Below are 26,615 nucleotides of genomic sequence, written 5' to 3' on the forward strand. Positions count from 1 at the left end.
AAGCTTCTGAAATTTTAGGCAAAATCACATATGCACTGGCATATAAACATTATTCTGAAGTGAGTACATACAGCTATCACTGGTTCCCTTAATGGGTTTGTAGCCCCGAAGTGGTCAGGAGACCAGCTGCTCTTGGTCAGATGGGGAGCATGAGTAAAGGTCAGTGCACAGCTGGGTTCCAGCCTGAGGAACAGGCTGAAAAAGAGCAGGGGCTTCCAGAGCACCAGAAGCTTCTAAGGAGTGAAAAGTTTGGGGCTGGGTGCTGTTTCCCCCTTTCCTGTCAGTTATCCTGATAGGCATCCCATAATCATCCCAGGAGGGGCCTGGTCTTCACCCAACAGTAACTGAATGACAGTTTGTGAGCAAGGATCACAGATGCCACCTAACTTCCACTCATGGAATATTCGAAGTGAATTTAGGAAAACAGGTAAGGCAGGGATGACAAAATCTTTCACCATGAACCTAAGACCGTGAAAAAATTACGAATCAATTAGATCCTTTCTCCAACTGTGTCAACAGTTGCAGTTCCCTGAATATCTTTCCACACTATGTTTCAGGAGCCACTGTTCATCAGTACATTTGTAGACATGAGACCTCTTTGGTCTCCCTAAATAAGATATAAAGAGCCAAAAACTACACCTCCTTGCCCTCCATATTTGTTACTTTTCACCCTAAAACCTATTGGTTCTCCCTAGCACAACAGAGTGTACTTTATTTTAATTTTTAAACATTTTTAAAAAATTTAACTTGATTATGGAGCCAGGGAATTTTCTAGAATCTGTACATAATTTACCCCAGATAGGTAAGCAGAGAAGTTCAACTTAACCAACTCCTAATCTGACATAATTTTAAGGAGTAAAGTTTTCCAGAGTTATACTGAGCATCAGTCACAACACACGTTAGTCTCTCTTGTCAGGGCGGAGGGAGGCTTCCTAATGCTCAAGCAAGGCCCTTTCTACCTAGTCTGCCCCGGGTTCAAACAGCCATCAATGCTCAAACACAGTTTCCAGCAGGTGTGGAAAGGAGTCACCAACATCTCATGAAGTCAAGTCCTATGAGGGGCAATTGCTTTGGAAATTTTTCAGGCTCTCTCCACTCAAGATTTTTAAAATGTGCTCAGAATCTTCATCACTCTTCCCTCCTCCACCTAAAATAGAAATTCTATCTTCCAACAAGCACTCTTGTACTTCTCACAAGAGCTAGCTGTATTTCCTAGCTGCCATTGTCTGGGTAGGGCCTCTAGTATGAGTAACTATATAATATGAACAAATGCACATATATCTATGAATTATACAAAAATACATATTTAAGATATATTCATTATTCTTGCCTCCTTGTGATTCCAATCCCCAAATATATTTTTGAGGAGGATGGCAGTGCTTTTATTTCTTCAGTCAATGAACACATCACCAGGATAGGTAGGACTGATTATTTTCTCCCAAAGGGGTTTACTTCACCATCACATGTCACTAAGCTCAGGGCAGGAAGAGAATACAGCACAAAAACTTTGTTCTCAAGCAATTATACCAGTGCTTCTGGTTTTGAAAGCTGGAGCAGTAAGTAGGAGATACAAATATATATATCTTGGTTCGGGCAAAAATACAAATAGACTCAGGTGAGGTTGGCACTTCCCACACACTGTGGCTTCAGGGGACCAGCAGGAGAGGTAGAAGGGAGCACAGCCTCAGAATCCCTGGCAAACCTCAGGAAAAAGAATAAATACAACTCCAATAAGCAGCAGGATTACTGACTTCATACTTCCTGATTAGGAATGAATGAAGTTTCTTTGACAGCAAAATTAAACCATGATAATGACCTCTCACAATTTAAAACTATTAGATAGTATTGGATACTATTAATAGAACACACTGAGGTCCACTCTAAATCATTCTCTCTTGCAGCTTCCTTGGTTTCAGAAAAAACATTGATAAGCTCAGCTGACTGGTGTGCTCCTGAGTTTTAACGCTGGGGTGCCATCTGAGATTATGAAGCTTTTTCAAAATAATCTGAAAAGGAAATTAAACACTACACCCTTCTCTAAATCAGTCTCCACCAAGTCAGGTGAACTTTTAGGGTGGGTAGTTCAAGGAGCCCGGGTTCAGGATAATCATAAATGGGCAGGATTCCCTGAGCTCTGGATAAAATTCTGATTTGAGGAGGAGGTGATCAGTGTCCCCCTCCGGAAAACGGCCAGGTTTCTTCCACCTACTTCTGGTTCCAGTCCCTGAAATGCACAGTCTGGGGAGGCTGAGAGAACGCCCGGGGGCTGTGCCTTTCAATTAGGACCACCTAGGACACAATCAGGCTTCCCTGGTGGCTCAGAGGTTAAAGCATCTGCCCGCAATGCGGGAGACCTGGGTTCGATCCCTGGGTCGGGAAGATCCCCTGGAGAAGGAAATGGCAACCCACTCCCTGGAGAATCCCATGGACGGAGGAGCCTGGTGGACTACAGTCCATGGGTGGCAAAGAGTCGGACACGACTGAGCGACTTCACTTCCACTTTCACTTTGGACATAATCAGTGGACAACTTGGGACGTATCATATAAACCCTCAGGCACCCATCCTTCCTGGAGGACCAATCTGTGGGTCAGCATGCCCTGGGAAACCCTGGGACGGAGTCCGGTCTGGAACCCGGGCGCGTCACCGGACTGAGTTTAGGTGACCCCCTAGGGATGGCGCTCGAGTGCCACCCCCCTCGCCCCCACCCCTGGAAAGGACGGCGCAGGTATTCTCTGGGGGTGCTCGCGTGGCCCCTCCAGCCCGCTCAGCCCGGGGACAGGGGGGCGTGCTCGCGGTGGAGCTCAGGTGCCCCCTCTCCCAGCCCCGGGACCAGACAGGGTAAGCGACCCCGCGGGTGGCACTCGCGTGGCCCCTCAGCCCCAGGACATGACGGGACTTGAGATTCTCCCCCACGCCCGCCCCCGCCCGTCCTGGTGTGGAGCTCAGGTGCCCCAGCCCCACTTCTCGCCCCGGGAAAGGACGGGGCAGGTAGCCCGCCGGGATCGGCTCGAGTGGCACCTCGGACCAGCCCAGCCTAGCCCCGGGCTGGAAAATACGGGAGACTCCGGGGTGTGGAGCTCAAGTGCTCCGCCCTCCGCCCCGGGACCGGAAGGGGCCGGCGACCCCGGAGGTGGGAGTGGGTGGGGCTCGCGCGGCCCCTCCGCCCCACCCAGCCCGGGGCTGGCAGCGCGGGAAGGGACCCGCGGGCGTGCGCGGTACCCGGAAGGCGGCGGCCGGGTGGCGGCCGAGCGGCGGGGTCAGGGCGGCGCAGGAGCCCCAGCAGCAGCAGCAGAGCAGCCAGAGGCGCCACAGCTCCATCCCGCGCTTCCTCTTCGGTTTCGAGCTCCTCCCTGCCGGCGGGTCCGGGGCGGGGCGTGGGGCTGAGACGGCGACGCCCCCTCGTTCCTGGCGGCTCTGAGCCCGGATGTCGGGTAGGCTGCAAACTGTAGGGTTCACGCTATTTTCAGTGCGAGCACCTGCCCTGGACCGTGTGCCCTGGGGTAGTTTCACTTCTGCTAGAAACGAGCCTCTTTACTCGGAAGTGTGACAGTGCAGACAGCTGTGTGACCTGCACTTCCTGCGTCAAGTCGAAGTTTTATCTTTTTTCTTTTCCATCTCAGATGGAAGGATGCAGGCAACAGTGGAATCCGAAGGACCTTAATTCTGTTTCTCTTTGTGATGAGCCCTGACTTAAGGAACCCAATTCCAAAATGTTTGTGAATTTACACAGACATTCTTTCAGCAGGTGTTTATAATCGCCTATCAAAACACAGTTGTGAAAATAATACACCACGTTTTGACGATTTAGATCATAGCCAGTTCAAAATTTGGAAATCAGTTTCTGAAGGTAGCACTTCTTACATTTGTGTTGAAATTTAAATAAAGTATTTCAAACGCTTTGTAAGATGCCCAGCGCGTTTTAAACGCTTGATTTATCAGCTATTTTGTTTTTAAGGTAGCTTTTCCCCTCTTATTATCATTACACTGCTTTCCCCCTGTTCCCCTTAGTTCATAGTAACCCATCCTTCACGTTTTCTTCTCTCTTTCATTTATTTTTTTAAGTCATTTCACTTCATATCAACTTAATCCTAGAGAATGGACCATAGACACAACAGAAGTAATGTTCAAATCAGTTAACATCCCAATCTGGCAGCATTTCCAGTTAAGGATTTTCTGGTGAAGGTGGAAGGTCCCCTTTAAGGATGAAAGTGGCTCTTTTGCTCTCTCTCTTTTTTTCCCCCCCATTTCTATGCCTTCAAACCTTAAAAACCTAATTGTAGGAATGAGATCCTTAGGCATCAAAACTAACTCCTGACTTACGCTCTCCTGAATGCACACCATACCTAGCCTGACCTATTGATTCTTCTAGATAAAAAGAGATAAGAATGAAGACTTCATCGGCTAAAGAGTGGCTCCCTTTCTACCCAGAACAGCCCCCTGAGCAGTCCTGCTGGTGGATCACACAGGCAAGATAACATCTGAAGAGTCAGCCAACCTGCAGCTATGGAGGACCACGCAGAACCCACCCTCCTGCTTCCCTGACTCACTGAGACTCTCTGCTCCCATCCGTTTTTCCCTTGAAAACGTACCATGACTGCTCAAAATCTTTGGAGTTCATCTCAGGACATGAATCCACCTTCTCCCCAGAATGCTGGCTTTTCTGATTAAAGCACCTTTCCTTTCTGTTCACACTTGCCTCTTGGCTTTTGAGCTGCAAGCAGCTGCGACCTGAGTTCAATAGTAACAAGGAGACCAGGCCACTTGTAACGTGCATTGTCATCGGTGTCCAGGATGGCTTTTGGAAGGGCACAGATTTGTCTCTCAAATTTAAAGTGCACATTGAATGCAAATTCTAATGCAGGAGTTCAGGAGTCAGTCCCGATTCTGCTTTTCTAACCATCTCCTGGGCCTGCTGCTGGTGGCATCAGGGTTCCTGTTTGGAACAGCAAGCAGTGTACCAAACTTGCTGCTGTTTCTTTGCTCCCCTAACTCAAGAGGGACATGAGGAGAAGGCTGGGGTATCTTTCCCAGGGAAAATTCATACTTTCCTGGTCATTTTATCTCTGCTCATTTCCTTGCACAGTGAATAGTACTGAAACAGAGCAGGGCCCTATGGTTCTTGTTCCTCATGACCTCTGTCTGCCTTTGTCTGTGAAGAAACTTGAGCCAAAGAAGAAGTTTAATCAGAGAAGTGGGAAAATGCAGACCCAAAGGAAAACAGTCTGACAGGACAAAGCAATAATAGTTCAGTTAGTAAGCAAAGTCAAGGACGTTTTGTTCCTTCTCAAGGGCTTTAGATTGGGGCTTCCCTTGTAGCTCAGTCGGTAAAGAATTTGTCTGCAGTGCAGGAGACCTGGGTTCGATTCCTGGGTTGGGAAGATCCCCTGGAGAAGGAAATGGCAACCCACTCCAATATCCTTGCCTGGAAAATCTCATGGACAGAGGAACCCGGTGGATTGCAGTCCATGGGGTCGCAAAGAGTCGGGCACGACTGAGCGACTAACACACACACTAAGCCATAGCGTGTGAGCTGTTCTAAAGATATTGAAACCCCCACCAGGTGAGAGAAGTTAACTGCGTGATGACCAGACTGTAGCCTTGACAGTAGCTGCCACAGTTCTGAGAACTGGCCTGAAGAAATGGAAACAAACTGACGCTGAAACTGAAGATTAACTGTACCTAAAACAAGCAAGATGACACTGGTCAGACCTTCAATAACCAACTTCAAGGTGATGGGCAGAGCTAACTGTGCTGTTTCTGTATGTAGCCCCCTCCCTCCATCTACAAAATGTCTTGCCCCCTGACTGTCGGTGTATGTGTGTGGGGGGTAGGGTGAAGGGGGTGGCCTTTGGACAGGCATATGCCCTCCCCAAAGGTTGCCAGAATCCAAAGGCAAATTCCTTTTCACCAACCTAGCCTCCACCTGCCTGATGGCTTTTGAACAGTGAGCAGCTGGACCACTTTTGGTTACAGGTAGTGAGTAATACTGTCTTCCCTGGCTTCAGGGCAGCTACGTGATTTGCAGGGTCCCGTGTAAACAGAATGTTAGTAAGGACTTTAGGATGGCAACAGTAGAACATTAAACCAAGGATGAGTCTCTCTCGTACAGGGTCCTATGGGGCTCCCCAGGCCACACACCCACACAGGCAGCTTCCTGGGTCTTTTCTAACTATAATCTTTTCTAGCTATAATCTTTTCTAAACGACTTTTAGGAGTCTTCTGAATTGATGTCACGGTCAGCCCTCTTAGACTTTTTAGACTCACTCTCTGATTTACATCTTCAGTTTTTACCTAGTACAGTGAGTCATGCTATTCTCTGATGGAAAATTGTTAAGAAAGATTATGTTAATAATGTATTAAAAGTAAAGACATGAAAACTTTTTTCTACACATATATGATGAGATGATTGCTCTCGGAATGTAGATGGTAAAGATTTAATTTAAACGGTGAATTACAGGTCAGTGTTCATATCATCCCTGACAGTTCTGCATCTAGACCTTCCTTGTAAGACACTCAAGCTAATATATATACAGTGAGTCCCCTATATATGAACCTTCAAGTGGCGAACTTTCAAAGGCATGAACATGGGTTCACATGTTCAATCGCAGAGATTAGTTCACATGTCTAGTGTACATTGTGGCCTGCATGCATCCTCTACAAGTGGTTGTGCTTTTGTGTACCTTACCACAGTACTCTATAGAGTACAGTGGGGCTGTATCTTTATTTCAAGTTCAGGATGTCCAGAAGCAAGTGTAAGAAGAGATCCAGAACACAGGAAATGGCAGGGGAATCTTCTTTATCGGAGGAGGCACTGTTAGCTTTTGAGGCACAAGGGCCTGAATGTAGAATGGTGCAAAAAGGTTGCAGCAGCCATTCAGAATTCAACCCAGTGCTACTGTGTCATCTATGACGAGGAAAGAAGAGCTGCTACCCAGACCTTACTGGGCCATTTTTTTCAAGAGGGTGAGAGAGTCAGTTCCTAGGCAGGTTGATAAGAAGTCCGGGGTCCCTGAGGAGGAGGAGGAGGAGGAAGGGGTCTCTGGAGCTCTCAAGGAGAAGATAGGGGTCTGGAATTCTCAAGGAGGAAAGGACTAACATTTTTTCCCCTATATTCCTTAATAAGGATTATAAAACAATAATGTATCCTGCTTGAGAGCATGTTTCTCCTTCTTGAAAACCTGACTAACCCTGTTATCTTAAAATGTATATTGTGGGAGTGGGTCTAGTAAGATCTTTACAAACTTGAGACATTCTTTTGATTTATTGTGATCAATTAAAAAACTGTATAACTTCCTTGCTAGCACTAGTAAAGGGGGGCACTCTCCCTCCCCCTTCTGATGTCTGTGTCAGAAGCTTTCTCTGTTCCTTTTTATACTTTAATAAAACTGCTACACAGATGCTCTTGAGTGATCAAGCCTGGTCCTTGGTCCTGAAGCTAAATCTTCTTCTTTGGAGATCAAGAATCTGACACTGTTGACTGTAAGCTATCAAGGGTAGACAGAATTGAATCCATCAAAGAACCAGACCTATGTATGGCATCAACGTCAGGAGTGAGTGACTTTGCAGCTTGCCCTCTGTTGCTGATGACTCTTCACCTCTACCATCTCCCACCTCCGGTCAGTAACTCTTCTTGCCTGTTCACTCAGTGCCAGCCCCTGTATGCCAGCTGTTGTACTGTGTATGTGTGTGTGTGTGTTAGTCCCTCAGTCATGTCCGACTCTTTGCGACCCATGGACCCATCAGGCTCCTTTGTCCATGGAACTCTCCAGGCAAGCATACTGGAGTGGTTTGCCATTCCCTTCTCCAGGGGATCTTCCCAACCCAGGGATTGAATCCAGGTCTCCTGGATTGCAGGCAGATTCCTTACCATCCGAGCTACCTGGGAAGCTCTGTTGTACTGTACTACCTTACTTTTCAAGATACTGTAATGTAGGATTAAAAATGTTTTTATTTTTTGTGCCTGTTTTTAGTGTATTATTTGTGTGAAAAGTTTTATAAGCCTTGTTTACAGTACAGTACTATATAGCCAATTGTATTAGTCGGGTACCTAGGCTAACTTTGTTGGACTTATGAACAAATTGAACAAGCATGTTCTTGGAAAGGAACTTGTTCATATTTAGAGGAGTTACTGTGCGTGTATATGTGTACATATCTGCAACATCTTGCCAAAAAAAAAAAAAAAAACCCTCAAAGGAACTTTTTGGTCAACCCAATATAAACAAAAGTTTTCATTCAGATCATAGCTACTGTTTATTGACAACCTACTGAGTCAGACAATTTTAATAGAATAGCCACCTAACCCCAGGAATATTGGTATAAGGGGAAAAAAAAACATTTAAACTAAATTTGCTTTCTAAGCTCACATCAACAAATATATGTTGAGCACCTGTTAAGTACCAGACATGGTTCTGGTTGATGAGGATCTGTTAGTAAATAAGTGATTAAAGTAATAAAATTCCCTGCCCTCATGGAGTTGGTGTCTAGTGAAGAAAGATACACATAAAAACCAGTAAATGTGTTACAAGGCAATGAAATGGATACAGAGAGTCAGAAGTGTGAGCAGGTGGGGCTGCAATTTTCAGTAAGATGTTTGGGATGAACCTCCCTAAGGAAGAGAGTAAGGAGCGACAGTGAGATGCTCTTGAATCTGGGGAAAGAGAAGCAGATGGAAGGAATGGTCACTGCCCATCCTTGAGGTGGGACTGTGACTGCACTTTCCCAAAACATCAGACAGCATAAGAGGAGAGGAGAGAAAGTGGGAGAGAGCAGAGGAAGAGGCGGGCAAGAAACTCTCAGGCGATATGTCTCTGAAGGTTAAAGGGGAATCAAAGTTATTTATCAAATGGTTTTTTGAAAAGTGATTGAGAAAGCTTTTATCTTGAAAATGAAAGGTTCACTCAGACGCTTAGTTGTGTCCAACTCTTTGTGACCCCATGGACTGTGTATGCCAGGCTTCCCTGTTCATCACCAACTCCCAGGCTTGAGCAGACTCATGTCCATCGAGTCGGTGATGCCACCCAACTATCTTATCCTCTGTTGTCCCCTTCTCCTCCTGTGTTCAATCTTTCCCAGCATCAGGGTCTTTTCCAATGAGTCAGTTCTTTATATCAGGTGGCCAAAGTATTGGAGTTTCAGCTTCAGCATCAGTCCTCCCAATGAATATTTAGGACTGATTTCCTTTAGATTGAGTGCTTGGATCTCCTTGCAGTCCAAGGGACTCTCAAGAGTGTTCTCCAACACTACAGTTCAAAAGCATCAATTGTTCAGCCCTCAGCTTTCTTTATAGTCCAACTCTCACATCCATACATGACTTCTGGAAAAACCATAGCTTTGGCTAGATGGACCTTAGTTGGAAAGTAATGTCTCTGCTTTTTAATATGCTGTCTAGGTTTGCCATAGCTTTGCTTCCAAGGAGCAAGTATCTTTTAGTTTCACAGCTGAGTTCACCATCTGCATACAGTGATTTCGGAGCCCAAGAAAATAAAGTCTCTCACTGTTTCCATTGTTTCCACAAGTATTTGCCATGAAGTGATGGGAGTGGATGCCATGATCTTAGTTTTTTGAATGCTGAATTTTAAGCCAACTTTTTCACTCTCCTCTTTCACTTTCATCAAGGGGCTCTTTAGTTCTTTGTTTTCTGCCATAAGGGTGGTATTATCTGCATATCTGAAGTTATTCATATTTATCCCAGCAATCTTGATTCCAACCTGTGCTTCATCCATCCCAGCATCTTGCATGATATACTCTGCATATAAGTTAAACAGGGTGACAGTATACAGCCTTGACGTACTCCTTTCCTAATTTGGAATCAGTCTGTTGCTCCATGTCTGGTTCTAACTGTTGCTCCTTGACCTACATACAGATTTCTCAGGAGGCAGGTAAGGGGGTCTGGTATTCCTATTTCTTTAAGAATTTTCCGCAGTTTGTTGTGATCCACACAGTCAAAGGCTTGCTAATTTTTAGAATCAATCGTGTCCAACTCTTTGCGATCCCATGAAACTTAGCACGCCAGGCCTCCCTGTCCATCACCAACTCCTGGAGTTTACCCAAACTCATGTCCATTGAGTCGGTGATGCCATCCAGCCATCTCATACTCTGTCATCCCCTTCTCCTGCCCCCAATCCCTCCCAGCATCAGGGTCTTTTCCAATGAGAACTCTTCGCATAAAGTGGCCAAAATATTAGAGTTTCAGCTTCAGCATCAGTTCTTCCAATGAACACCCAGGACTGATCTCCTTTAGAATGGACTAGTTGGATATCCTTGCAGTCCAAGGGACTCTCAAGAGTCTTCTCCAACACCACAGTTCAAAAGCATCAATTCTTCGGCGCTCAGTCTTCTTCACAGTCCGACTCTCATATCTATACTACATCTATGTGGGAGGTAATTTTTCTCACTAACTTTGTAGAATAGCACATAGCACTTCTTTCATTTCTGTGTTAGTTGTTGCTACACAATAGCGACCCCAAACTTAGTAGCTGACAGTGCTAACCTTTATGATCTCATACAGTCTCTGTGGAGCAAGCAGCTAAGAGGGACCTAGCTGGGTGGTTTGGGCTCAGGCTCTCTCATGCGGTTGCAGATGTCAATGAGGAAACCTGCCATATGACTAAGCAAAGGATGTTGTCACCTTCAAGCCTTCACATTACAGCCACCCTGACAGTGAGCCCTAAGGAAACACAGGATGGAAAGAGGGTGCCTACCATCCAGCAGTCAGTCCTGCAGCCAACCTGCATTGAAGCACCCCAGGGTGACTCAGGCTGAGAAAACACAGGATACTGGCCCCCGACTGCTGAGGTGTACATCAGAGGAATGATTCAGTGAGCCCAGACTCTTGCATCTTCCCTAGAAAATGCAACATAGAAAAGCTCTGAATTCCTTGAGATATTTGGTTTTCTTTGACAAACAGTAATTTTAGAAGTTTCTACTACCTGGTGTTTGTTGTAAAAGCTCCTATACACCCTGGCTCCTCCCTTGCCTTTTTGAAGAGGTCCTTCAGAGTGATCTGAGAGGGCTGTCCCAGGCTTACATCATCAGGATGTCTGCCAAATAAAACATAATTCTCAACTTTATGGTTGTGCCTTTTCTTCCCAGTGGACACAGACCAGCTGTTGGGAGCAGCTGAGGTTGCCTGAAAGCTTCACAGGGCTGGGGTTGAGATTTCAAGCTCACATCACTGTTGGTAGGAGTTCTCAGATGTCCTCAGGCTTTTGGACAAAAGCCTCAGGTCCCCACCACTTGAGCTCTCCCCAGGGCTCCATGGGGCCTGTAAGCTGTTTTCCTCCAGAGTGAGGATTGGAGGTGTGGGGAGAACAGGCAAGGGAGTGACTGAGATGAGGCAGCAGTGTCTTCTGGGACCTGGCCTTGAAGTCACACAGCATGCTGCTGCCCAGGGTTACCTAGACCAAGCCTGGTCCGGGCCAGGGTTGGGGGGCCGGGGAGGGGAGAGGATACGGGCTGTGAACACCAGGTGTTGGGCCCCCTGGCGTGTCTGGGAAACCAACTGCCAAGGCCTCATCTGGATACAAGTGGTCCTACAGCCCACATGGTCACCTGTGTGTGTATGAAAATAATCATGACAATAATCCAGCTCTTTGTCTGCTTCACAAATGCTTCTCAAGTTCTGTGATAGTCAAATCATTATTTATTATTTCTACGATCTTGTCATAAACCTTCTGGGTTTTCTTTCTTTAGCGTATAATCATTTTGCTTTATTTTAAAATGATTTTGCTATGCAGCACAATTTGCAATAGCTGAGACATCGAGGCAACAAAATGTCTATTGACAGAAGAATGAATAGAGAAGCTGTGGTACACATATACAATGAATATTACTCAGCCATAACAAAGAAGGAAATAACACCATTTGCAACAACGTGGATGGGCCTGGAGATTACTTATCTAAGTGAAGTAAGCTAGACAAAGACAAATATCACAGGATATCACTTATGTGTGGAATCTAAAATATGACACAGATGAACGTATCCACGAAAGAGAAGCAGGCTCATAGACACAGAGAACAGGCTTGTGGTTGCCAAGGGGGAGGGGTGAGGGGGGGAGAGATGGATTGAGAGGCTGGGATTAGCATATGCAAGCTATTATGTATAGGATGAACAAACAACAAGGTCCTCTGTGTAGCACAGGGAACTATATTCAATATTCTGTGATAAACCATGAAGGAAAAATATGGAAAAAAATATCCATAACTGAACCTGTGCTGTAAAGTAGAAATTATCACAGCATTGTAAATCAGCTAAATTTCAATTAAAAAATAAAAATAAATAAAATGACTTTGCTATGGAGTTGTTTCATTTGCTTTTCTTTTTTCTTTTTTTTAACTTTATAATATTGTAATGAACACCCATGTTTTTTATTTTCTAAGCATTGTTCTAAGTACTTTACAAGTATTACCTTTATTGAATCCTCATGCAAACACTTGTAGGAAATGGTATTATCCTTATTTCTGCTGTGTGTGTGGGAAACTGAGACAGAAATGTTGAGGTACTTGCTTGAGGTTGTGCATCTGACAACTGGTCCATCTGAATCAGCGGAGTCTGGCTCTCATCTCTGCTATGCAGCCTTTCCAGTCCTTCATCCTCTTGAATGCTTTATTAAATTCTGAACATTCTTAAGAGATGCATTACAGTACTCATTGAATGAGTACTGTGATGCATGAGATTTTGTAAATTTAAATCAGCTAAAATTTGTCAAGCATAAACTGAGGAAGCTCCTAGTTTTAAATGGGGAAATGTTTCAGTGGATATTAATTTTATAAGAGATTAGTACTTTAGTGATGTTTTTCATGATATGGGAAATTATGTAACATCTAACCTCATGATTTCAGGATTTCAAATAATGAATATACTGATGAAAAGGATGCTTACCCACTACCTCTTATCCTTACAACATCTTTGCAAGGTAGGAATTCTTCCCTCTGCAGATGAAGAAACTGACTTGCATAGTGAGAAAGAAAATTATTTAAGACCCTAGGTAGTCAGTAGCTGTGATGAGATGTAAATTAAGCCCTACTTCAGAGCCATATTGCCCTCAGTTATTCCAAGGAACATTTGTGGTTTTTCCTTCTTCTTAGTTTTATTTTGTGTTGACTTTTCTTTATTATTAATATTTTTGTAGTCTACTACAAGTTTTCTATATTTTGATATGATTACAGAACAACGTGACACTCGATAGTGTATTCGAGTCCTTGTATCACCTCTGGGTTAAAGAGCTGCTTTTCTCCTTTTCAACTTTTCTCTTCCCAGTACAGGAGGGGATTCTATTCCTCCAGGCAATTAATTAGCCAATGTCTGGATTGAAATATTTTATTTTCTTCAGCCTTGAATTTTGCACTGAAAGATTTATTAATGCGACAAAATTCTCCCCGACCATGCATCCCCTTACGTTGTGTTGCTAACTGGGTTCATACAGTCATCACAGTTGTACTGACATCCTGCATTGGCTACATTTCATGGAAGTGAAGTCGCTCAGTCGTGTCTGACTTTTTGCAACCCCATGGACTGTAGCCCACTAGGCTGCTCCATCCATGGAATTTTCTACGCAAGAGTCCTGGAGTGGGTTGCCATTTCCTTCTCCAGGGGATCTTCCCAATCCAGGGATTGAACCCCGGTCTCCCACACTGTGGACAGATGCTTTACTATCTGAGCCACAAGGGAAGCGGAACTCCATAAATCCTGAATGAGAAAATACGTTATAAAAATCTCTAGGTACCAGACTTTCAAATTTCCTTTCAGGCCAGAAGAAGAGAGATGCTGTCTGAACAGTCACTGCTGATGGGTCAGATCTGTAGGCTTTAGAAGCAGTTCATTCCATTTTCTCATCCACAGGGAAACTGCAACTGGGGGCTGCCAAAAATGTGGTAAAACAAAGGACAAGGTGGTAACTCCACCCACCAGCTTCTAACCAGGAGGGAAAATGTCATTAGTGAAAAGCCCTAATGTATATCTCCTTTCTCCAAACAATTAATGAAATGAAATATCCTGAGAAACAACTGAAACCTCAAATGGTTTCCATAGAAACTTCAATCCATTCTATGTGGCTGACATTTGAGTAAATGTGAGCAGAGAAAGCCTTTAGCTTTGCTGTGCTGCATGTGCTATGGTGACAGCTAATGGGTTTATCTTAAAACCATTATTAACTGCTCATAACAAAATAGTAGCAGTTCTCTTCTTATAGACTTAAGGTGATTCCATGTGTGCTGCGCTGTGCTAAGTCGGTTCAGTCAGGTCCGACTCTTTGCAACCCTATGGACTGTAGCTTGCCAGGCTCCTCTGTCCATGGGTTTCTCCAGGCAAGAATACCAGAGTGGGTTGCCATGCCTTCCCCTAGGGGATCTTCCCGACCCAGGGATCAAACCTGCATCTCTTAAGTCTCCTGCATTGCAGGCAAGTTCTTTACCACTAGTGCCACCTGGGAAGCTCTGGGTGATTCCACAGTCTTAAGAATACTAGAAAAACCTAGGACTCATAGGTATCAACAATACATTTCACATGACAGCAGTACTTTGCAAGAGCCTAAACTCCCTTTCTCTTTCATGTAACCGTTTTAAATATCAGAAATGTGTCCTTTTCATAATCTAAGAAAAGTAATTCTAGTATTCTTTATTCTCTGCACATCATTAGTACTTATGTACTTTATGTTTTAATACTTTTCCATTCCCTGAGGTTAGATGGAGCCTGAAACAATTACATACCTTTTGACTTTTATTGCCTGTGCAAAAATCACATTGCTGCAAATTAAGACGTGAGAAAAAAGGAAGACTTTCAGGGAGGACACACATTAAAAAAATAAAAAATACTGTCCTCAGGTGAAATTTGCATAAATTAGGGTGGCTCTTACTGACCATATATCTAGCATTACACTCAACAATCACAGAAAAATCTATAGTCCAGGAAGGATACGAAAAAGAGAACTACTCGGAGCCGAACGACCGAGGCAGTTAACTGCAGAATGACACAGCTTCCTGACTTTGAAGGATTCAGTTCAGTTCAGTTCAATCGCTTAGTTGTGTCTGACTCTTTGCGACCCCATGAATCGCAGCACACCAGGCCTCCCTGTCCATCACCAACTCCCAGAGTTCACTCAAACTCATGTCCATCGAGTCGGTGATGCCATCCAGCCATTTCATCCTCTGTCGTCCCCTTCTCCTCCTGCCCCCTAATCCCTCCCAGCCATCAGAGTCTTTTCCAATGAGTTAACTCTTCGCATGAGGTAGCCAAAGTACTGGAGTTTCAGTTTTAGCATCAGTCCTTCCGAAGAACACCCAGGACTGATCTCCTTTAGAATGGACTTGTTGGGTCTCTGTGCAGTCCAAGGGACTCTCAAGAGTCTTCTCCAACATCACAGTTCAAAAGCATCAATTCTTCGGTGCTCAGTTTTCTTCAGAGGCCAACTCTCCCATCCATACATGACCCCTGGAAAAACCATAGCCTTGACTAGATGGACCTTTCTCGGTAAAGTAATGTCTCTGCTTTGGAATGTGTTATCTAGGTTGGTCATAACTTTCCTTCCAAGGAGTAAGCATCTTTTAATTTCATGGCTGCAGTCACCATCTGCAGTGATTTTGGAGCCCCCAAAAATAAAGCCTGACACTGTTTCCACTGTTTCCCCATCTATTTGCCATGAAGTAATGGGACCAGATGCCATGATCTTCATTTTCTGAATGTTGAGCTTTAAGCCAACTTTTTACTCTCCTCTTTCACTTTCATCAAGAGGCTTTTTAGTTCCTCCTCACTTTCTGCCATAAGGGTGGTGTCATCTGCATATCTGAGGTTATTGATATTTCTCCTGGCAATTTTGATTCCAGCTTGTGCTTCTTCTAGCCCAGCGTTTCTCATGATGTACTCTGCATAGAAGTTAAAAGAGCAGGGTGACAATATACAGCCTTGACGTACTCCGCTTCCTATTTGGAACCAGTCTGTTTCATGTCCGATTCTAACTGTTGCTTCCTGACCTGCATACAGATTTCTCAAGAGGCAGGTCAGGTGGTCTGCTATTCCCATCTCTTTCAGAATTTTCCACAGTTTATTGTGATCCACACAGTTGAAGGCTTTGGCATAGTCAATAAAGCAGAAATAGATGTTTTCCTGGAACTGTCTTGCTTTTTCCATGATCTAGCAGATGTTGGCAATTTGATCTCTGGTTCCTCTGCCTTTCCTAAAACCAGCTTGAACATCAGGAAGTTCATGGTTGATGTATTGCTGAAGTCTGGCTTGGAGAATTTTGAGCATTGCTTTACTAGCGTGTGAGATGAGTGCAACTGTGCATTAGTTTGAGCATTTTTTGTCATTGCCTTTCTTTGGGATTGGAATGAAAACTGACCTTTTCCAGTCCTGTGGCCACTGTTGGGTTTTCCAAATTGGCTGGCATATTGAGTGCAGCACTTTTACTACATCATCTTTCAGGATTTGAAATAGCTCCACTGGAATTCCATCACTTCCACTAGCTTTGTTCCTGTGATGATTTCAAGGCCCACTTGACTTCACATTCCAGGATGTCTGGCTCTAGATGAGTGATCACACCATCATGATTATCTGGGTCGTGAAGCTCTTTTTTTGTATAGTTCTCCTGTGTATTCTTGCCACCTCTTCTTAATGTATTCTGCTTCTGTTAGGTCCATACCATTTCTGTCCTTTATCAAGCCCATCTTTGCATGAAATGTTCTGTTGGTACCTCTAATTTTCTTGAAGAGATCTCTAGACTTTCCCATTCTGTTGTTTTCTTTTATTTCTTTGCATTGATCACTGAGGAAGCTTTCTTATCTCTCCTTGCTATTCTTTGGAACTCTGCATTCAGATGCTTATATCTTCCCTTTTCTCCTTTGCTTTTCACTTCTCTTCACAGCTGTTTGTAAGGCCTCTTCAGACAGTCATGTTGCTTTTTTGCATTTCTTTTCCATGGGCATGGTCTTGATCCCTGTCTCCTGTTCAATGTCAGGAATCTCCATCCACAGTTCATCAGGTACTCTGTCTATCAGATCTAGTCCCTTAAATCTATTTCTCACTTCCCCTGTATAACAATAGGGGATTTGATTTAGGTCATACCTGAATGGTCTAATGGTTTTCCCTACTTTTTTCAATTTAAGTCTGAATTTGGCAGTAAGGAGTTCATGATCTGAGCCACAGTCAGCTCCCAGTCTTGTTTTTCCTGACTGTGTAGAGCTTCTCCATCTTTGGTTGCAAAGAATATAATCAGTCTGATTTTGGTGTTGACAGAAGATCAGGAGATGTCCGTGTGTAAAGTCTTCTCTTCTGTTGTTGGAAGATGGTATTTGCTATGACCAGTGCGTTCTCTTTTCTCCTGCGTTATTCCTTATTCCAAGGCCAAATTTGCCTGTTACCCCAAGTGTTCTTGACTTCCTACTTTTGCATTCCAGTCCCCTATAATGAAAACAACATCCTTTTTGGGTGTTAGTTCTAAAAGGTCTTGTAGGTCTTCATAGAACCATTCAAATTCAGCTTCTTCAGCATTACTGGTTGGGGCATAGACTTGGATTACTGTGATATTGAATGGTTTGACTTGGAAATGAACAGAGATCATACTCAGCTTAAATGACTTTTTAATTGATCACTGTCTTTTTCAAATTAATAAATTGTATTTTTAGAGGTGTTTTAGGTTTGGTGCAAAATTGAACAAAAGCACAGTGAATTTCCACATATTTCTTGTCCCTCCCCCTACACATATGATAACCCCCACTGTCAGCATCCCCACTGGATAGTATGTTTGTCATAATCAATGGTCTATATTAGCTCATCACTCTTCTCCATTGGTGCTCACTCTTGATATTGGATAGTTTATGGGTTTTGATGAATGTGTAATGACATGTATCCACCATTATAGAATCATACAGAATTGTTTTACAGCCCTAAACATCCTCTGTGCTCCTATTCATCTTTCCCAACCCCTGACCCTTGGCTACTGTCAATCATTTTATATTCTCCATAATTTTGCCTTTTCTAGCATGTCATATAGTTGGCATCATAACGTAATTCAGCCTTTTCAAATTAACTTAACTTTCTCTTAGTAATATGTATTTGTTTCCTCCATGTTTTTTCAGGGCTTAATAATTCATTTTTTTTTTAGTGTTAAATAATATTCTTTAGTTTGGATCAATCACAGCTTATTTATCCAGTCACCTACTGAAGGACATCATGGTTGCTTCCAAGTGTTGGCAATTATGACTAAGGCTTCTACAATATAAACATTCACGTGCAGGGTTTTTTTTTTTTGTGTGTGTGTGAACAGAAGTTTTCAATTTCATTTGAATTCTACAAAGGTCTATTGCTGTATTGTATGGTAAGAGTATATTTACTTCTGTAAGAAACTGTCAAGCTATCTTCCAAAGTGTCTGTACCATTTTGCATTACTGCCATTAGTATATTTGATTTCCTGTTGCTTCACAACCATGACAGCATTTGGTGATGTCAGTGTTTTGGATTTCAGTCATTCTAATAGGTGTGTAGTGGTATCTCCCTGATGTTTTCATTTGTACTTTGTTAATAACATATGATATTGAATACTTTTATGTGTTAGTTGCCATCTATGTATCTTCTTTGGGGAGGTGTCTGTTAAGATCTTTGGCCCATTTTCTGTATGGGTAGATTTTATATATATATATATATATATATATATATATTCTTTTTTAAAAATTTTAAATATAAATTTATTTATTTTAATTGGAGGTTAATTACTTTACAATATTGTATTGGTTTTGCTGTACATCAACATGAATCCGCCACGGGTGTACATGTGTTTCCCATCCTGAACCCCCTTCCCCCCTCCCTCCCCATACCATCCCTCTGGGTCATCCCAGTGCACCAGCCCCAAGCATCCTGTATCCTGCATTGAACCTGGACTGGCGATTCGTTTCATATATGATATTATACATGTTTCAGTGCCATTCTCCCAAATCATCCTGCCCTCTCCCTCTCCCACAGAGTCCAAAAGACTGTTCTATACATCTGTGTCTCTTTTGCTGTCTCACATACAGGGTTATCGTTACCATCTTTCTAAATTCCATATACATGTGTTAGTATCGGACGCAACTGAGGACTTAGCAGCAGCAGCAGCATACTGTATTGGTGTTTTTATTGTTGAGTTTTAAGAGTTCTTTGTATATTTTCAATAGCAATTCTTTATCAGCTATGTCTTTTTCAACTATTTTCTTCCAGTCTGTGTCTTATCTTCTCACTCGCTTGACATGGTCTTTCATAGAAAAAACTTATACATTTTAATGAAGTCAGTTTATGATTCATTTCTTTCATAGGTTGTGAATTTGGTATTGTGTGTTGAAAGTCATCACCATACCCACGGCAGTCTAGGTTTTCTCCTGTGTTATCTTTTAGGATTTTTACAGTTTGCTTTTTGCATTCAGGCCTCTATCTACTCTGAGAAAGGTGTAAGTCTGTGACTAGGTTTGTTGTTTTATATGTGGAAGTATAGCTGTTCCAGGACCATTAGTTGTTGAGATAGTCCATTGTATTGCCTTTGCTTATTTTTCAGAGACCAGTTGATTATAATTAATGTGTCAGAGACCAGTTGATTATATTATATGAATCTACTTCTGAGGTTTCTGTTTTATTTCTTTAAGCTATATGTCTGCTCTTTCACTGATACCATGATGTCTTGATTACTATAACTTCATACAAAGTTTCAAAGTGAGTTAGTGTCTGTTCTCTGACTTAGCTCTTCTGTATCCTTTGTCTCTCCATATACACCTCACAATCAGTTTGTCAATATCTACAAAATAACTTGCTGGGACTTTGGGATTCTGTTGAATTCACAGATTAAACTGGGAAGAACTGACATCTTGACGATATTGAGTCTTTCTGTCCATGAACATGAGATATTTTCCCATTTATTTAGTTCTTCTTTGGTATCTTTCATCAGAGTTTTGTAGTTTTTCTCATACAGATCTTGTAATATTTTTGAATTTTTCTTAAGTATTTAATTTCAGGGGTCCTAATATAAATTATATTATGTTTTTAATTTCATGTTCCACTTGTTCATTGTTGTTATCTCATAAAAGAGACTGACTTAACCATATTAACATTTCATCTTTCAACATTGCTGTGATCATTTACTAGTTCCAGGAGTTTTTTAGTTGATTTCTTCAGATTTTCTGCATTGATTAATCTGTCATCTGTGAACAAAGACAGTTTATGTCTTCCCTCTCAATCTGCATAGCCTTAATTTTCTTGTCTTATTGCATTAGATAGGACTTCAAGTATGATGTTGAAAAGCAGTGCTGAGAAAGAGTATCCTTACCTTGTTCCTGATGATTACCATTTTTAATACTATATATGTTCATTATGGTCTTTAAGACAATTCTTGAACTGAGACCCTAGATAATACCAGAGTGCATGTGACACAAAGTGGATAAAACACAGCCTTGTGTGTGTGTGTTAGTCACTTAGTTATGTCCGATTTTTTGTGACACCATGGACTATATATAGCCTGCCAGGCTCCTTTTACTGTGGAATTTTCCAGGCAAGAATACTGGAGTGGGGTGCCATTTCCTTCTCCAGGGGATCTTCCCAACCTGGGGATAGAACGTGGTCTCCTGCATTGCAGGCAGATTCTTTACAGTCTTAGTTTTCAGGGAAGCCAAAAACACAACCTTGGATTTGGGTAAACATGAACCCTTCTACTTGTTTGCTTATTGTCTGTGTGACCTTAAGGAATTACTTATCTTTCTTGGGCCTCAATTACATTCTATATAAGTTAGACATAATTCCTAGTTCTGGTGTTATAAGGATTAGAGATAATGGATCAAGAGATCTTAGGCCATAGCTGTTGACTCATAATAGTAGCTGTGGTTATTGGCTATAAAATTTCCCTTTGGGATAAGATGCAGAACCAACATCTGTAGACTTTACTCTCTTTATTGTTAAGTCCTTATGCAAAAATCATTCCATATTTGCAGATGGCAGCCTTACTTTGTCTTTTCTGCATCTTAGTGAACTTTTCTGATCTCAAGAGTGCACTAGTAGTCATATATCATAAAAGCTAGCTATTATTATCAGGGACGTATGGTAACTTCCTAATGACTAACTTGTTTAGGTTTTATAAATGCCATAATAATTCCTTCTTAGATAGTCTCACTGACCTAACAAATTTGGACATTTTTTGTTAAGTTTTTATTTCTTCCTTTAGAGATATTTAAGGAAATAGGGTTCTTGGAGTTTTAAACAAAACAGAGGAAACATGAATGGCAAAGTCAGCAGCATTATTTTTGCATGGAACTTGGGGAGAGAGATTGGCATGTGAAATTCAGTCACTGGATTTCTCTGTCCATATGACGCTTTAAAAAGATCTGATAGCACATGCTCTATCATTGACTTATTATGGGCAAACGTAAGACTGTTAACCTCACATCTCAGATGGGTGGTTGAGAAATAACAGAAAAAGTTAAACAAAGCCTAAGCAAACACAAATCGTCCTGCCACGTGACTATAGAATTATGAAACAAAGCAGACCAAAGATGAAGATGATCTGAACTCCAGACTTTTTAGAATCATTAGGATCAAACCCTAGAATCTAATCTCTTTAATTTGCAGATGAGAAGTTTTCTAATGAGATGAAACACTTCTAAATTTCACATGGTCAGCCCCTGAAGAGCCGGAGATTAACACGGTATTTTGGCTGCTACTGCTTCTCTGAGTAGACACATCCTTTCATTTTTAAACTAAAAATTCTTTTCTTGCAACTTGAAATGCAGTCACTGCTGATCTGCCTTGTGCAGTCAACCAACAAAAATATAAACCTGAAATAAATCCTCTTTCATTCCTAAGCTCTTAACAGATCTTTTTTCACTTACTAGGGATAGAGTTTGAACTGTTTGGAAGATCAGTATTCACTGGTTAATTTAAGATAATCTATTTTTTTGATTCACATCCCAATAGGTTGGTAGTGAATATTAGTTATCAAATAAAGTAGTATTATTCTGTTAGCAATAAGTTACTTAATTCAGAAAAAAGTGAACATTGTTTAGCTCCTATTTTCATCCTAGGCATTGCATTTGTATAGTTTTCATATATATTGTATTATCTCACCTCATCTTCAAAAATTCTTTGTCCCTTTCCTTATGTCTCCTGATAATGGAATATTAGAAAATGCACTGTTGTTAATCTAAAAGAATTGAACAAGGTAAGAATATGATGGCTAAAGAGGTTGGGCTCTGAGTCAGAAAAAGCAGCTTTACATTTAGTTGGACTTCCCTGGTGGCTCAGAGGTTAAAGCGTCTGCCTACAAGGCGGGAGACCTGGGTTCGATCCTTGGGTCGGGAAGTTCCCCTGGAGAAGGAAATGGCAACCCACTCCAGTACTATTCCCTGGAGAATCCCATGGACGGAGGAGCCTGACTGTAGTCCATGGGGTCGCAAAGAGTCGGACACAACTGAGTGACTTCACTTACATTTATTTATTGACATCCTGGTACATTCCCCATACGTGTTTTAGTGTCCACACCTGAAAAATAATATATCAAAACAGCCTATGCTTGAAAAATTAAGTGAGATGAGGTATGTAAAATTTTACCTTGCCTGTCTCTTAGCTAATGCTCATTCATGTTAACTCATGTTAGAATATGTATTATTATTCCTCTAAGAAAATTATGCATCCGTGTGAGTGGGTAAAGCTTTGATGCTTTTAGTGGACAGGTGATCCAAATTGATTTTGTTACTATTTACGAATTTTATTTTAAAGTATAGGATTTCACTTGACATTAATTAAAACAAAAATTGTACTTACTGGTTTCCTTAAATGTGTGTTATTTCAACTCAGACCACATGAGGGCAGCATGGTACTTTTAAAAACAGAGACGTGCCTGGCTGGAGTTGGGGGCGGATATCTAGTATTAAATCTATAGAAATCATAGGTACAAAATTAAAACGGGAAGACTCCATAATGACTCTCTAATCCAAGCTTTCTTTTTAAAAAGAAGGAACTGCAGTCCAAAGAGGCCAATTAGCAAGTCCCCTGTCACACAGCTGGCATCTACGGCTGCAGAGCAGAGAACCAGCCCACAGCACTAAGGAAGCAATAGTAATTGCGTTATTGGAGCACGTAAGTACTAAGGACGTTTTATTATGCACTAATATTGTGTGCGCCGGTATTGTAGAGGCAATTGAGTGTTTCTGATAACGAATTGGCCTCCAGAATCTTCCTTTCTGAAGAAATAGAAAAACAGAAAGATAGAGTCTCATTTTCTCAAGATGTAAATGCGTCCTTCAAGGCAGAAGACTGAACTGGGCGACTTCTCAAGGTTGTCATTAATATTTTGCTCATAGCCCTGTGCTTTTGTGCGGCCTTTAAACTGAAGTGCTGACTCCAGGATCCAGTGGCCAGCAAAGGAGGAGTGCACACCTACCTAGGTATCTAGTATGTATCTAGTATACCTCGTATATCTGCCCCCTTTCTTTAACCCAGTTTTCTCCACACCCCACTTCCCAGCCACATACAAACACATACACACACACAATCCAGGAACATGCAGAAACATACACCCCAGTGGCACTGTCACAGCCTGGGAACTTGTTGGGGAGAGTTACTTCAACTGTGCACCCATGGTCTTCATCACACACACCCCTTTCCCGAACTCCACCAATAAGCATCAGGAGATCTGGTTCAGGAGGAAATGCTTGTTGTGAACCCTGCTGCCCCCACTTCCTTTACCTCCTTCGTATCTTTTAAATTTTGGCAGCTCTTCCCTGCTCTACTGCCACGGTCATCACTCATTTGTGTTAGTCAGCCTTGAAAAGTGGACATCATGATGTTTAATTTTATGTGTCACCCTGACTGGGGCACAGGGGTCCATGAAGGTGTTTTTGGGTGAGATTAACATTTAAGTCACTAGCCTGTGTAAAGAAGGTTACCCTCCTGGATGTGGGTGGGCTGTGGGCAAGCAGGTGAAAGCGAATAAAAAGATGAGAACAAAATGGCTAATCTGGAGAATCACTCCTAATTGACTCCTTTCAAACTGGGACATCGGCAGTCTTCCGCTTCAGACTCAAACTGAAACCCTGGCTTTTCCTGGACCTGAAGGCAACTGACCTTCAGACCAGAACATTACCATCAGCTTTCCTGGTTTGCAGGTCTTCAGACTCCATCCTGTAGAAGACGCTGGGTCTCCAGTTGACTCACCCTGCAGGTCTTGACACTTGCTTACCTCCATAATTATGTGAAAATCATCCTCCATAATTCCTTGTAATAAATCAATCAAGCAATCAATAAGTTCTTGTATTCTTTCTTTTTTCTGGAGAATCCTGACTGCTGCAGATACTCTGGTTCTCTTCCATCTGTTTTCAACTGAAACCAGAGTATCATTTGTACAATTTACTAATTATAACTATCCATTAACTTGACAAATTACCAATTAAATGTGAAATCCCAACCTTATGCTAGCACTAACCTTGACTCTTTAGTGATCAATCATAGTTTTTGACATTTAGTGGGTGTTTAACAAGTATGTGTTGACTCAATGAATATGTAAATTCTATTAGTTATCTTTTGAAAGAATTTTTGTTTCTGTCAGAGCTCTAGCATTTTTAATTCCATCTATAAGTGAGCATATTGTAGATATTAACTTGGTATAAAGGAAACACTTACTTCTCTATTGATCAGATACTGCTTTGTCCAGCTGCAAACCTATACATATTATAGTTTTAGGCTGAAGGATGAAAATGATGCCAAGTATGATTAACATAAAGAAGCTTAATATAACATGCTAGTTGTCAGTCAATGTTAGATGATTAGATCTTTAATTTATTAAAGCCTATGATAGCACCTTGACAGTATAGATACCTACATTTCATAGGTAAGAGAAATGAGGGCCTTAAGAGTGGTTCATTTGGCCAAGTCTATATAGTTAGTAAATGAGAGAGTAGAAATAAGGTCCCCAAATACCCAGTCTTTGTCATCTCATCATTGGCAAATTTCTTCTCTGTTGACCTGCACCCAGCAACTCCTGAAATTCACCCCCTGGAAACCACCGTCATCTATGTTAAATTTCTTTGGTGACCTGCCCGCTATGATGATCCCACCAGGTATCATGCTTCTCCTTGCTCCCTGGACATCAGCATGCCGCCTTCCTCACTGTGTCTCTTGGTCATTGCAGGTATATTCACACATGAGGATCTTGCCTATCTTCCTCTGAGCCTGGAGCTCTCTCCTCCCCAGTCCCCATGTTGCTGGGAACCCACACCACTCAGCCCTTTATTCTTTTAGATTCAGCTCAGATGTCTCCCCCAACCACCATAATTCAAGCAGCACACATTCTGGGAGTCATTTCCTACCCCATTTCTCTGCTTATTTTCTTCATAAAAGTTAAAATATAAAAAATATATTTTATTTTTAATTTGTTTGCTCTTATCTGTACCCCAGGCAGATAATTTCTACAAACTATAGACAAATCTCCATCATGCTAAAAGCCTACAAAATAATCTTATGTTTTGTAGAGTGTACATTTCAGATAATCCTTGTGTGATCTCTGATGACTGGCCTTGAGTCCATGAAACAGTCTGCAGTTCATGACGAGAAGACTTCTATATCAGATGCTTATTTGAAAACAAGGTTCAAGACTAAATGATAAAGTCTTCCTGCAATGCAGGAGACCCAGGTTCAATCCCTGGATCAGGATGATCCCCTGGAGAAGGGAATGACAACCCACTCCAGTTTTGTTGCCTGGAGAATCCCATGGACAGGGGAGCCTGGTGAGCTCCTGTCCATTGGGTCACAGAGTCAGACGTGACTGAGCGACTAACACTTTTTCACTTTCTCTTTCAAATGTAAAGTGCTGTCTATGTCAGGAATTGCACTATTTAAATGCATTTGTATAATCTGGATGGAATTTCTAAGCTTTGAAATTGGAAGGGCTACATGTATGTGATACTAGCGTTTGTTTTGAATAAAAGATATGTGTGTCTTTAATTATCAAAGATAATGTTATAACTTTGTCTCACTTACTTAGTACCATCTGAGTAGGATTATCTGAAGCCTTCATATGAATGGGGTTACCAAAAATCAAATACAGGAATAGATGTCATGTAGAAAGTGACTGGAAGTCTTAATGACAGAGGCAGGGATAAAAGCAGAAACTGTTCTATTCTACCATAGTTCATGATTTCTCTGATATCTAGGAAGCCCAACAGCTTATTTTTAGCCTTTACTTTGACTGAAATATATAAAATTGAATTGCAACATTGTTATTAATAATCTAAATTCATAGTGTATTTTGACTGATTTGTAACTTTCAATGGTTTTGAGAATAAACATTCTCAACACTATGTTGAATGGGGACTTCCTTGATGGTCTAGTGTTAAGAATCTGCCTTGCAGTGTGGGGGACGTAGGTTCGATCCCTGGTCGGGGGTCCCTCATGCCTCGGGGCACCTAAGCCGACTCAACAATAGAAGTCTGCAAGCTGAAACAAAGATCCAGCATAGTGTAAATAACAATAAGTAATAAAATTTAAAGAAAGAAAAGACCCAGAGGGATGGTACAGGGAGGGTGGAGGGAGGGGGGTTCAGGATGGGGAACACATGTATACCTGTGGCGGATTCATGTTGATGTATGGCAAAACCAATACAATATTGTAAAGTAATTA

General features: G+C 42.0%; 1 protein-coding gene across 1 annotated transcript in view; it reads right to left on the reverse strand.

Annotated features, from left to right (window-relative positions):
* Window positions 1-24,210, reverse strand: part of CTSO (cathepsin O) — a 45,169-nt gene extending 20,959 nt beyond the window's left edge. The window contains exons 1-2 of the mRNA XM_018061204.1: window positions 24,156-24,210; window positions 3,221-3,444 (exon numbers count right to left, since the gene is read on the reverse strand). Of these exons, the coding sequence (XP_017916693.1) occupies window positions 3,221-3,444; window positions 24,156-24,210 (279 nt within the window). The remainder of the gene's footprint in view (window positions 1-3,220; window positions 3,445-24,155) is intronic.

This window comes from Capra hircus, chromosome 17 (genome assembly GCF_001704415.2).
Source record: "Capra hircus breed San Clemente chromosome 17, ASM170441v1, whole genome shotgun sequence".
NCBI classification, from domain to species: Eukaryota; Metazoa; Chordata; class Mammalia; order Artiodactyla; family Bovidae; genus Capra; species Capra hircus.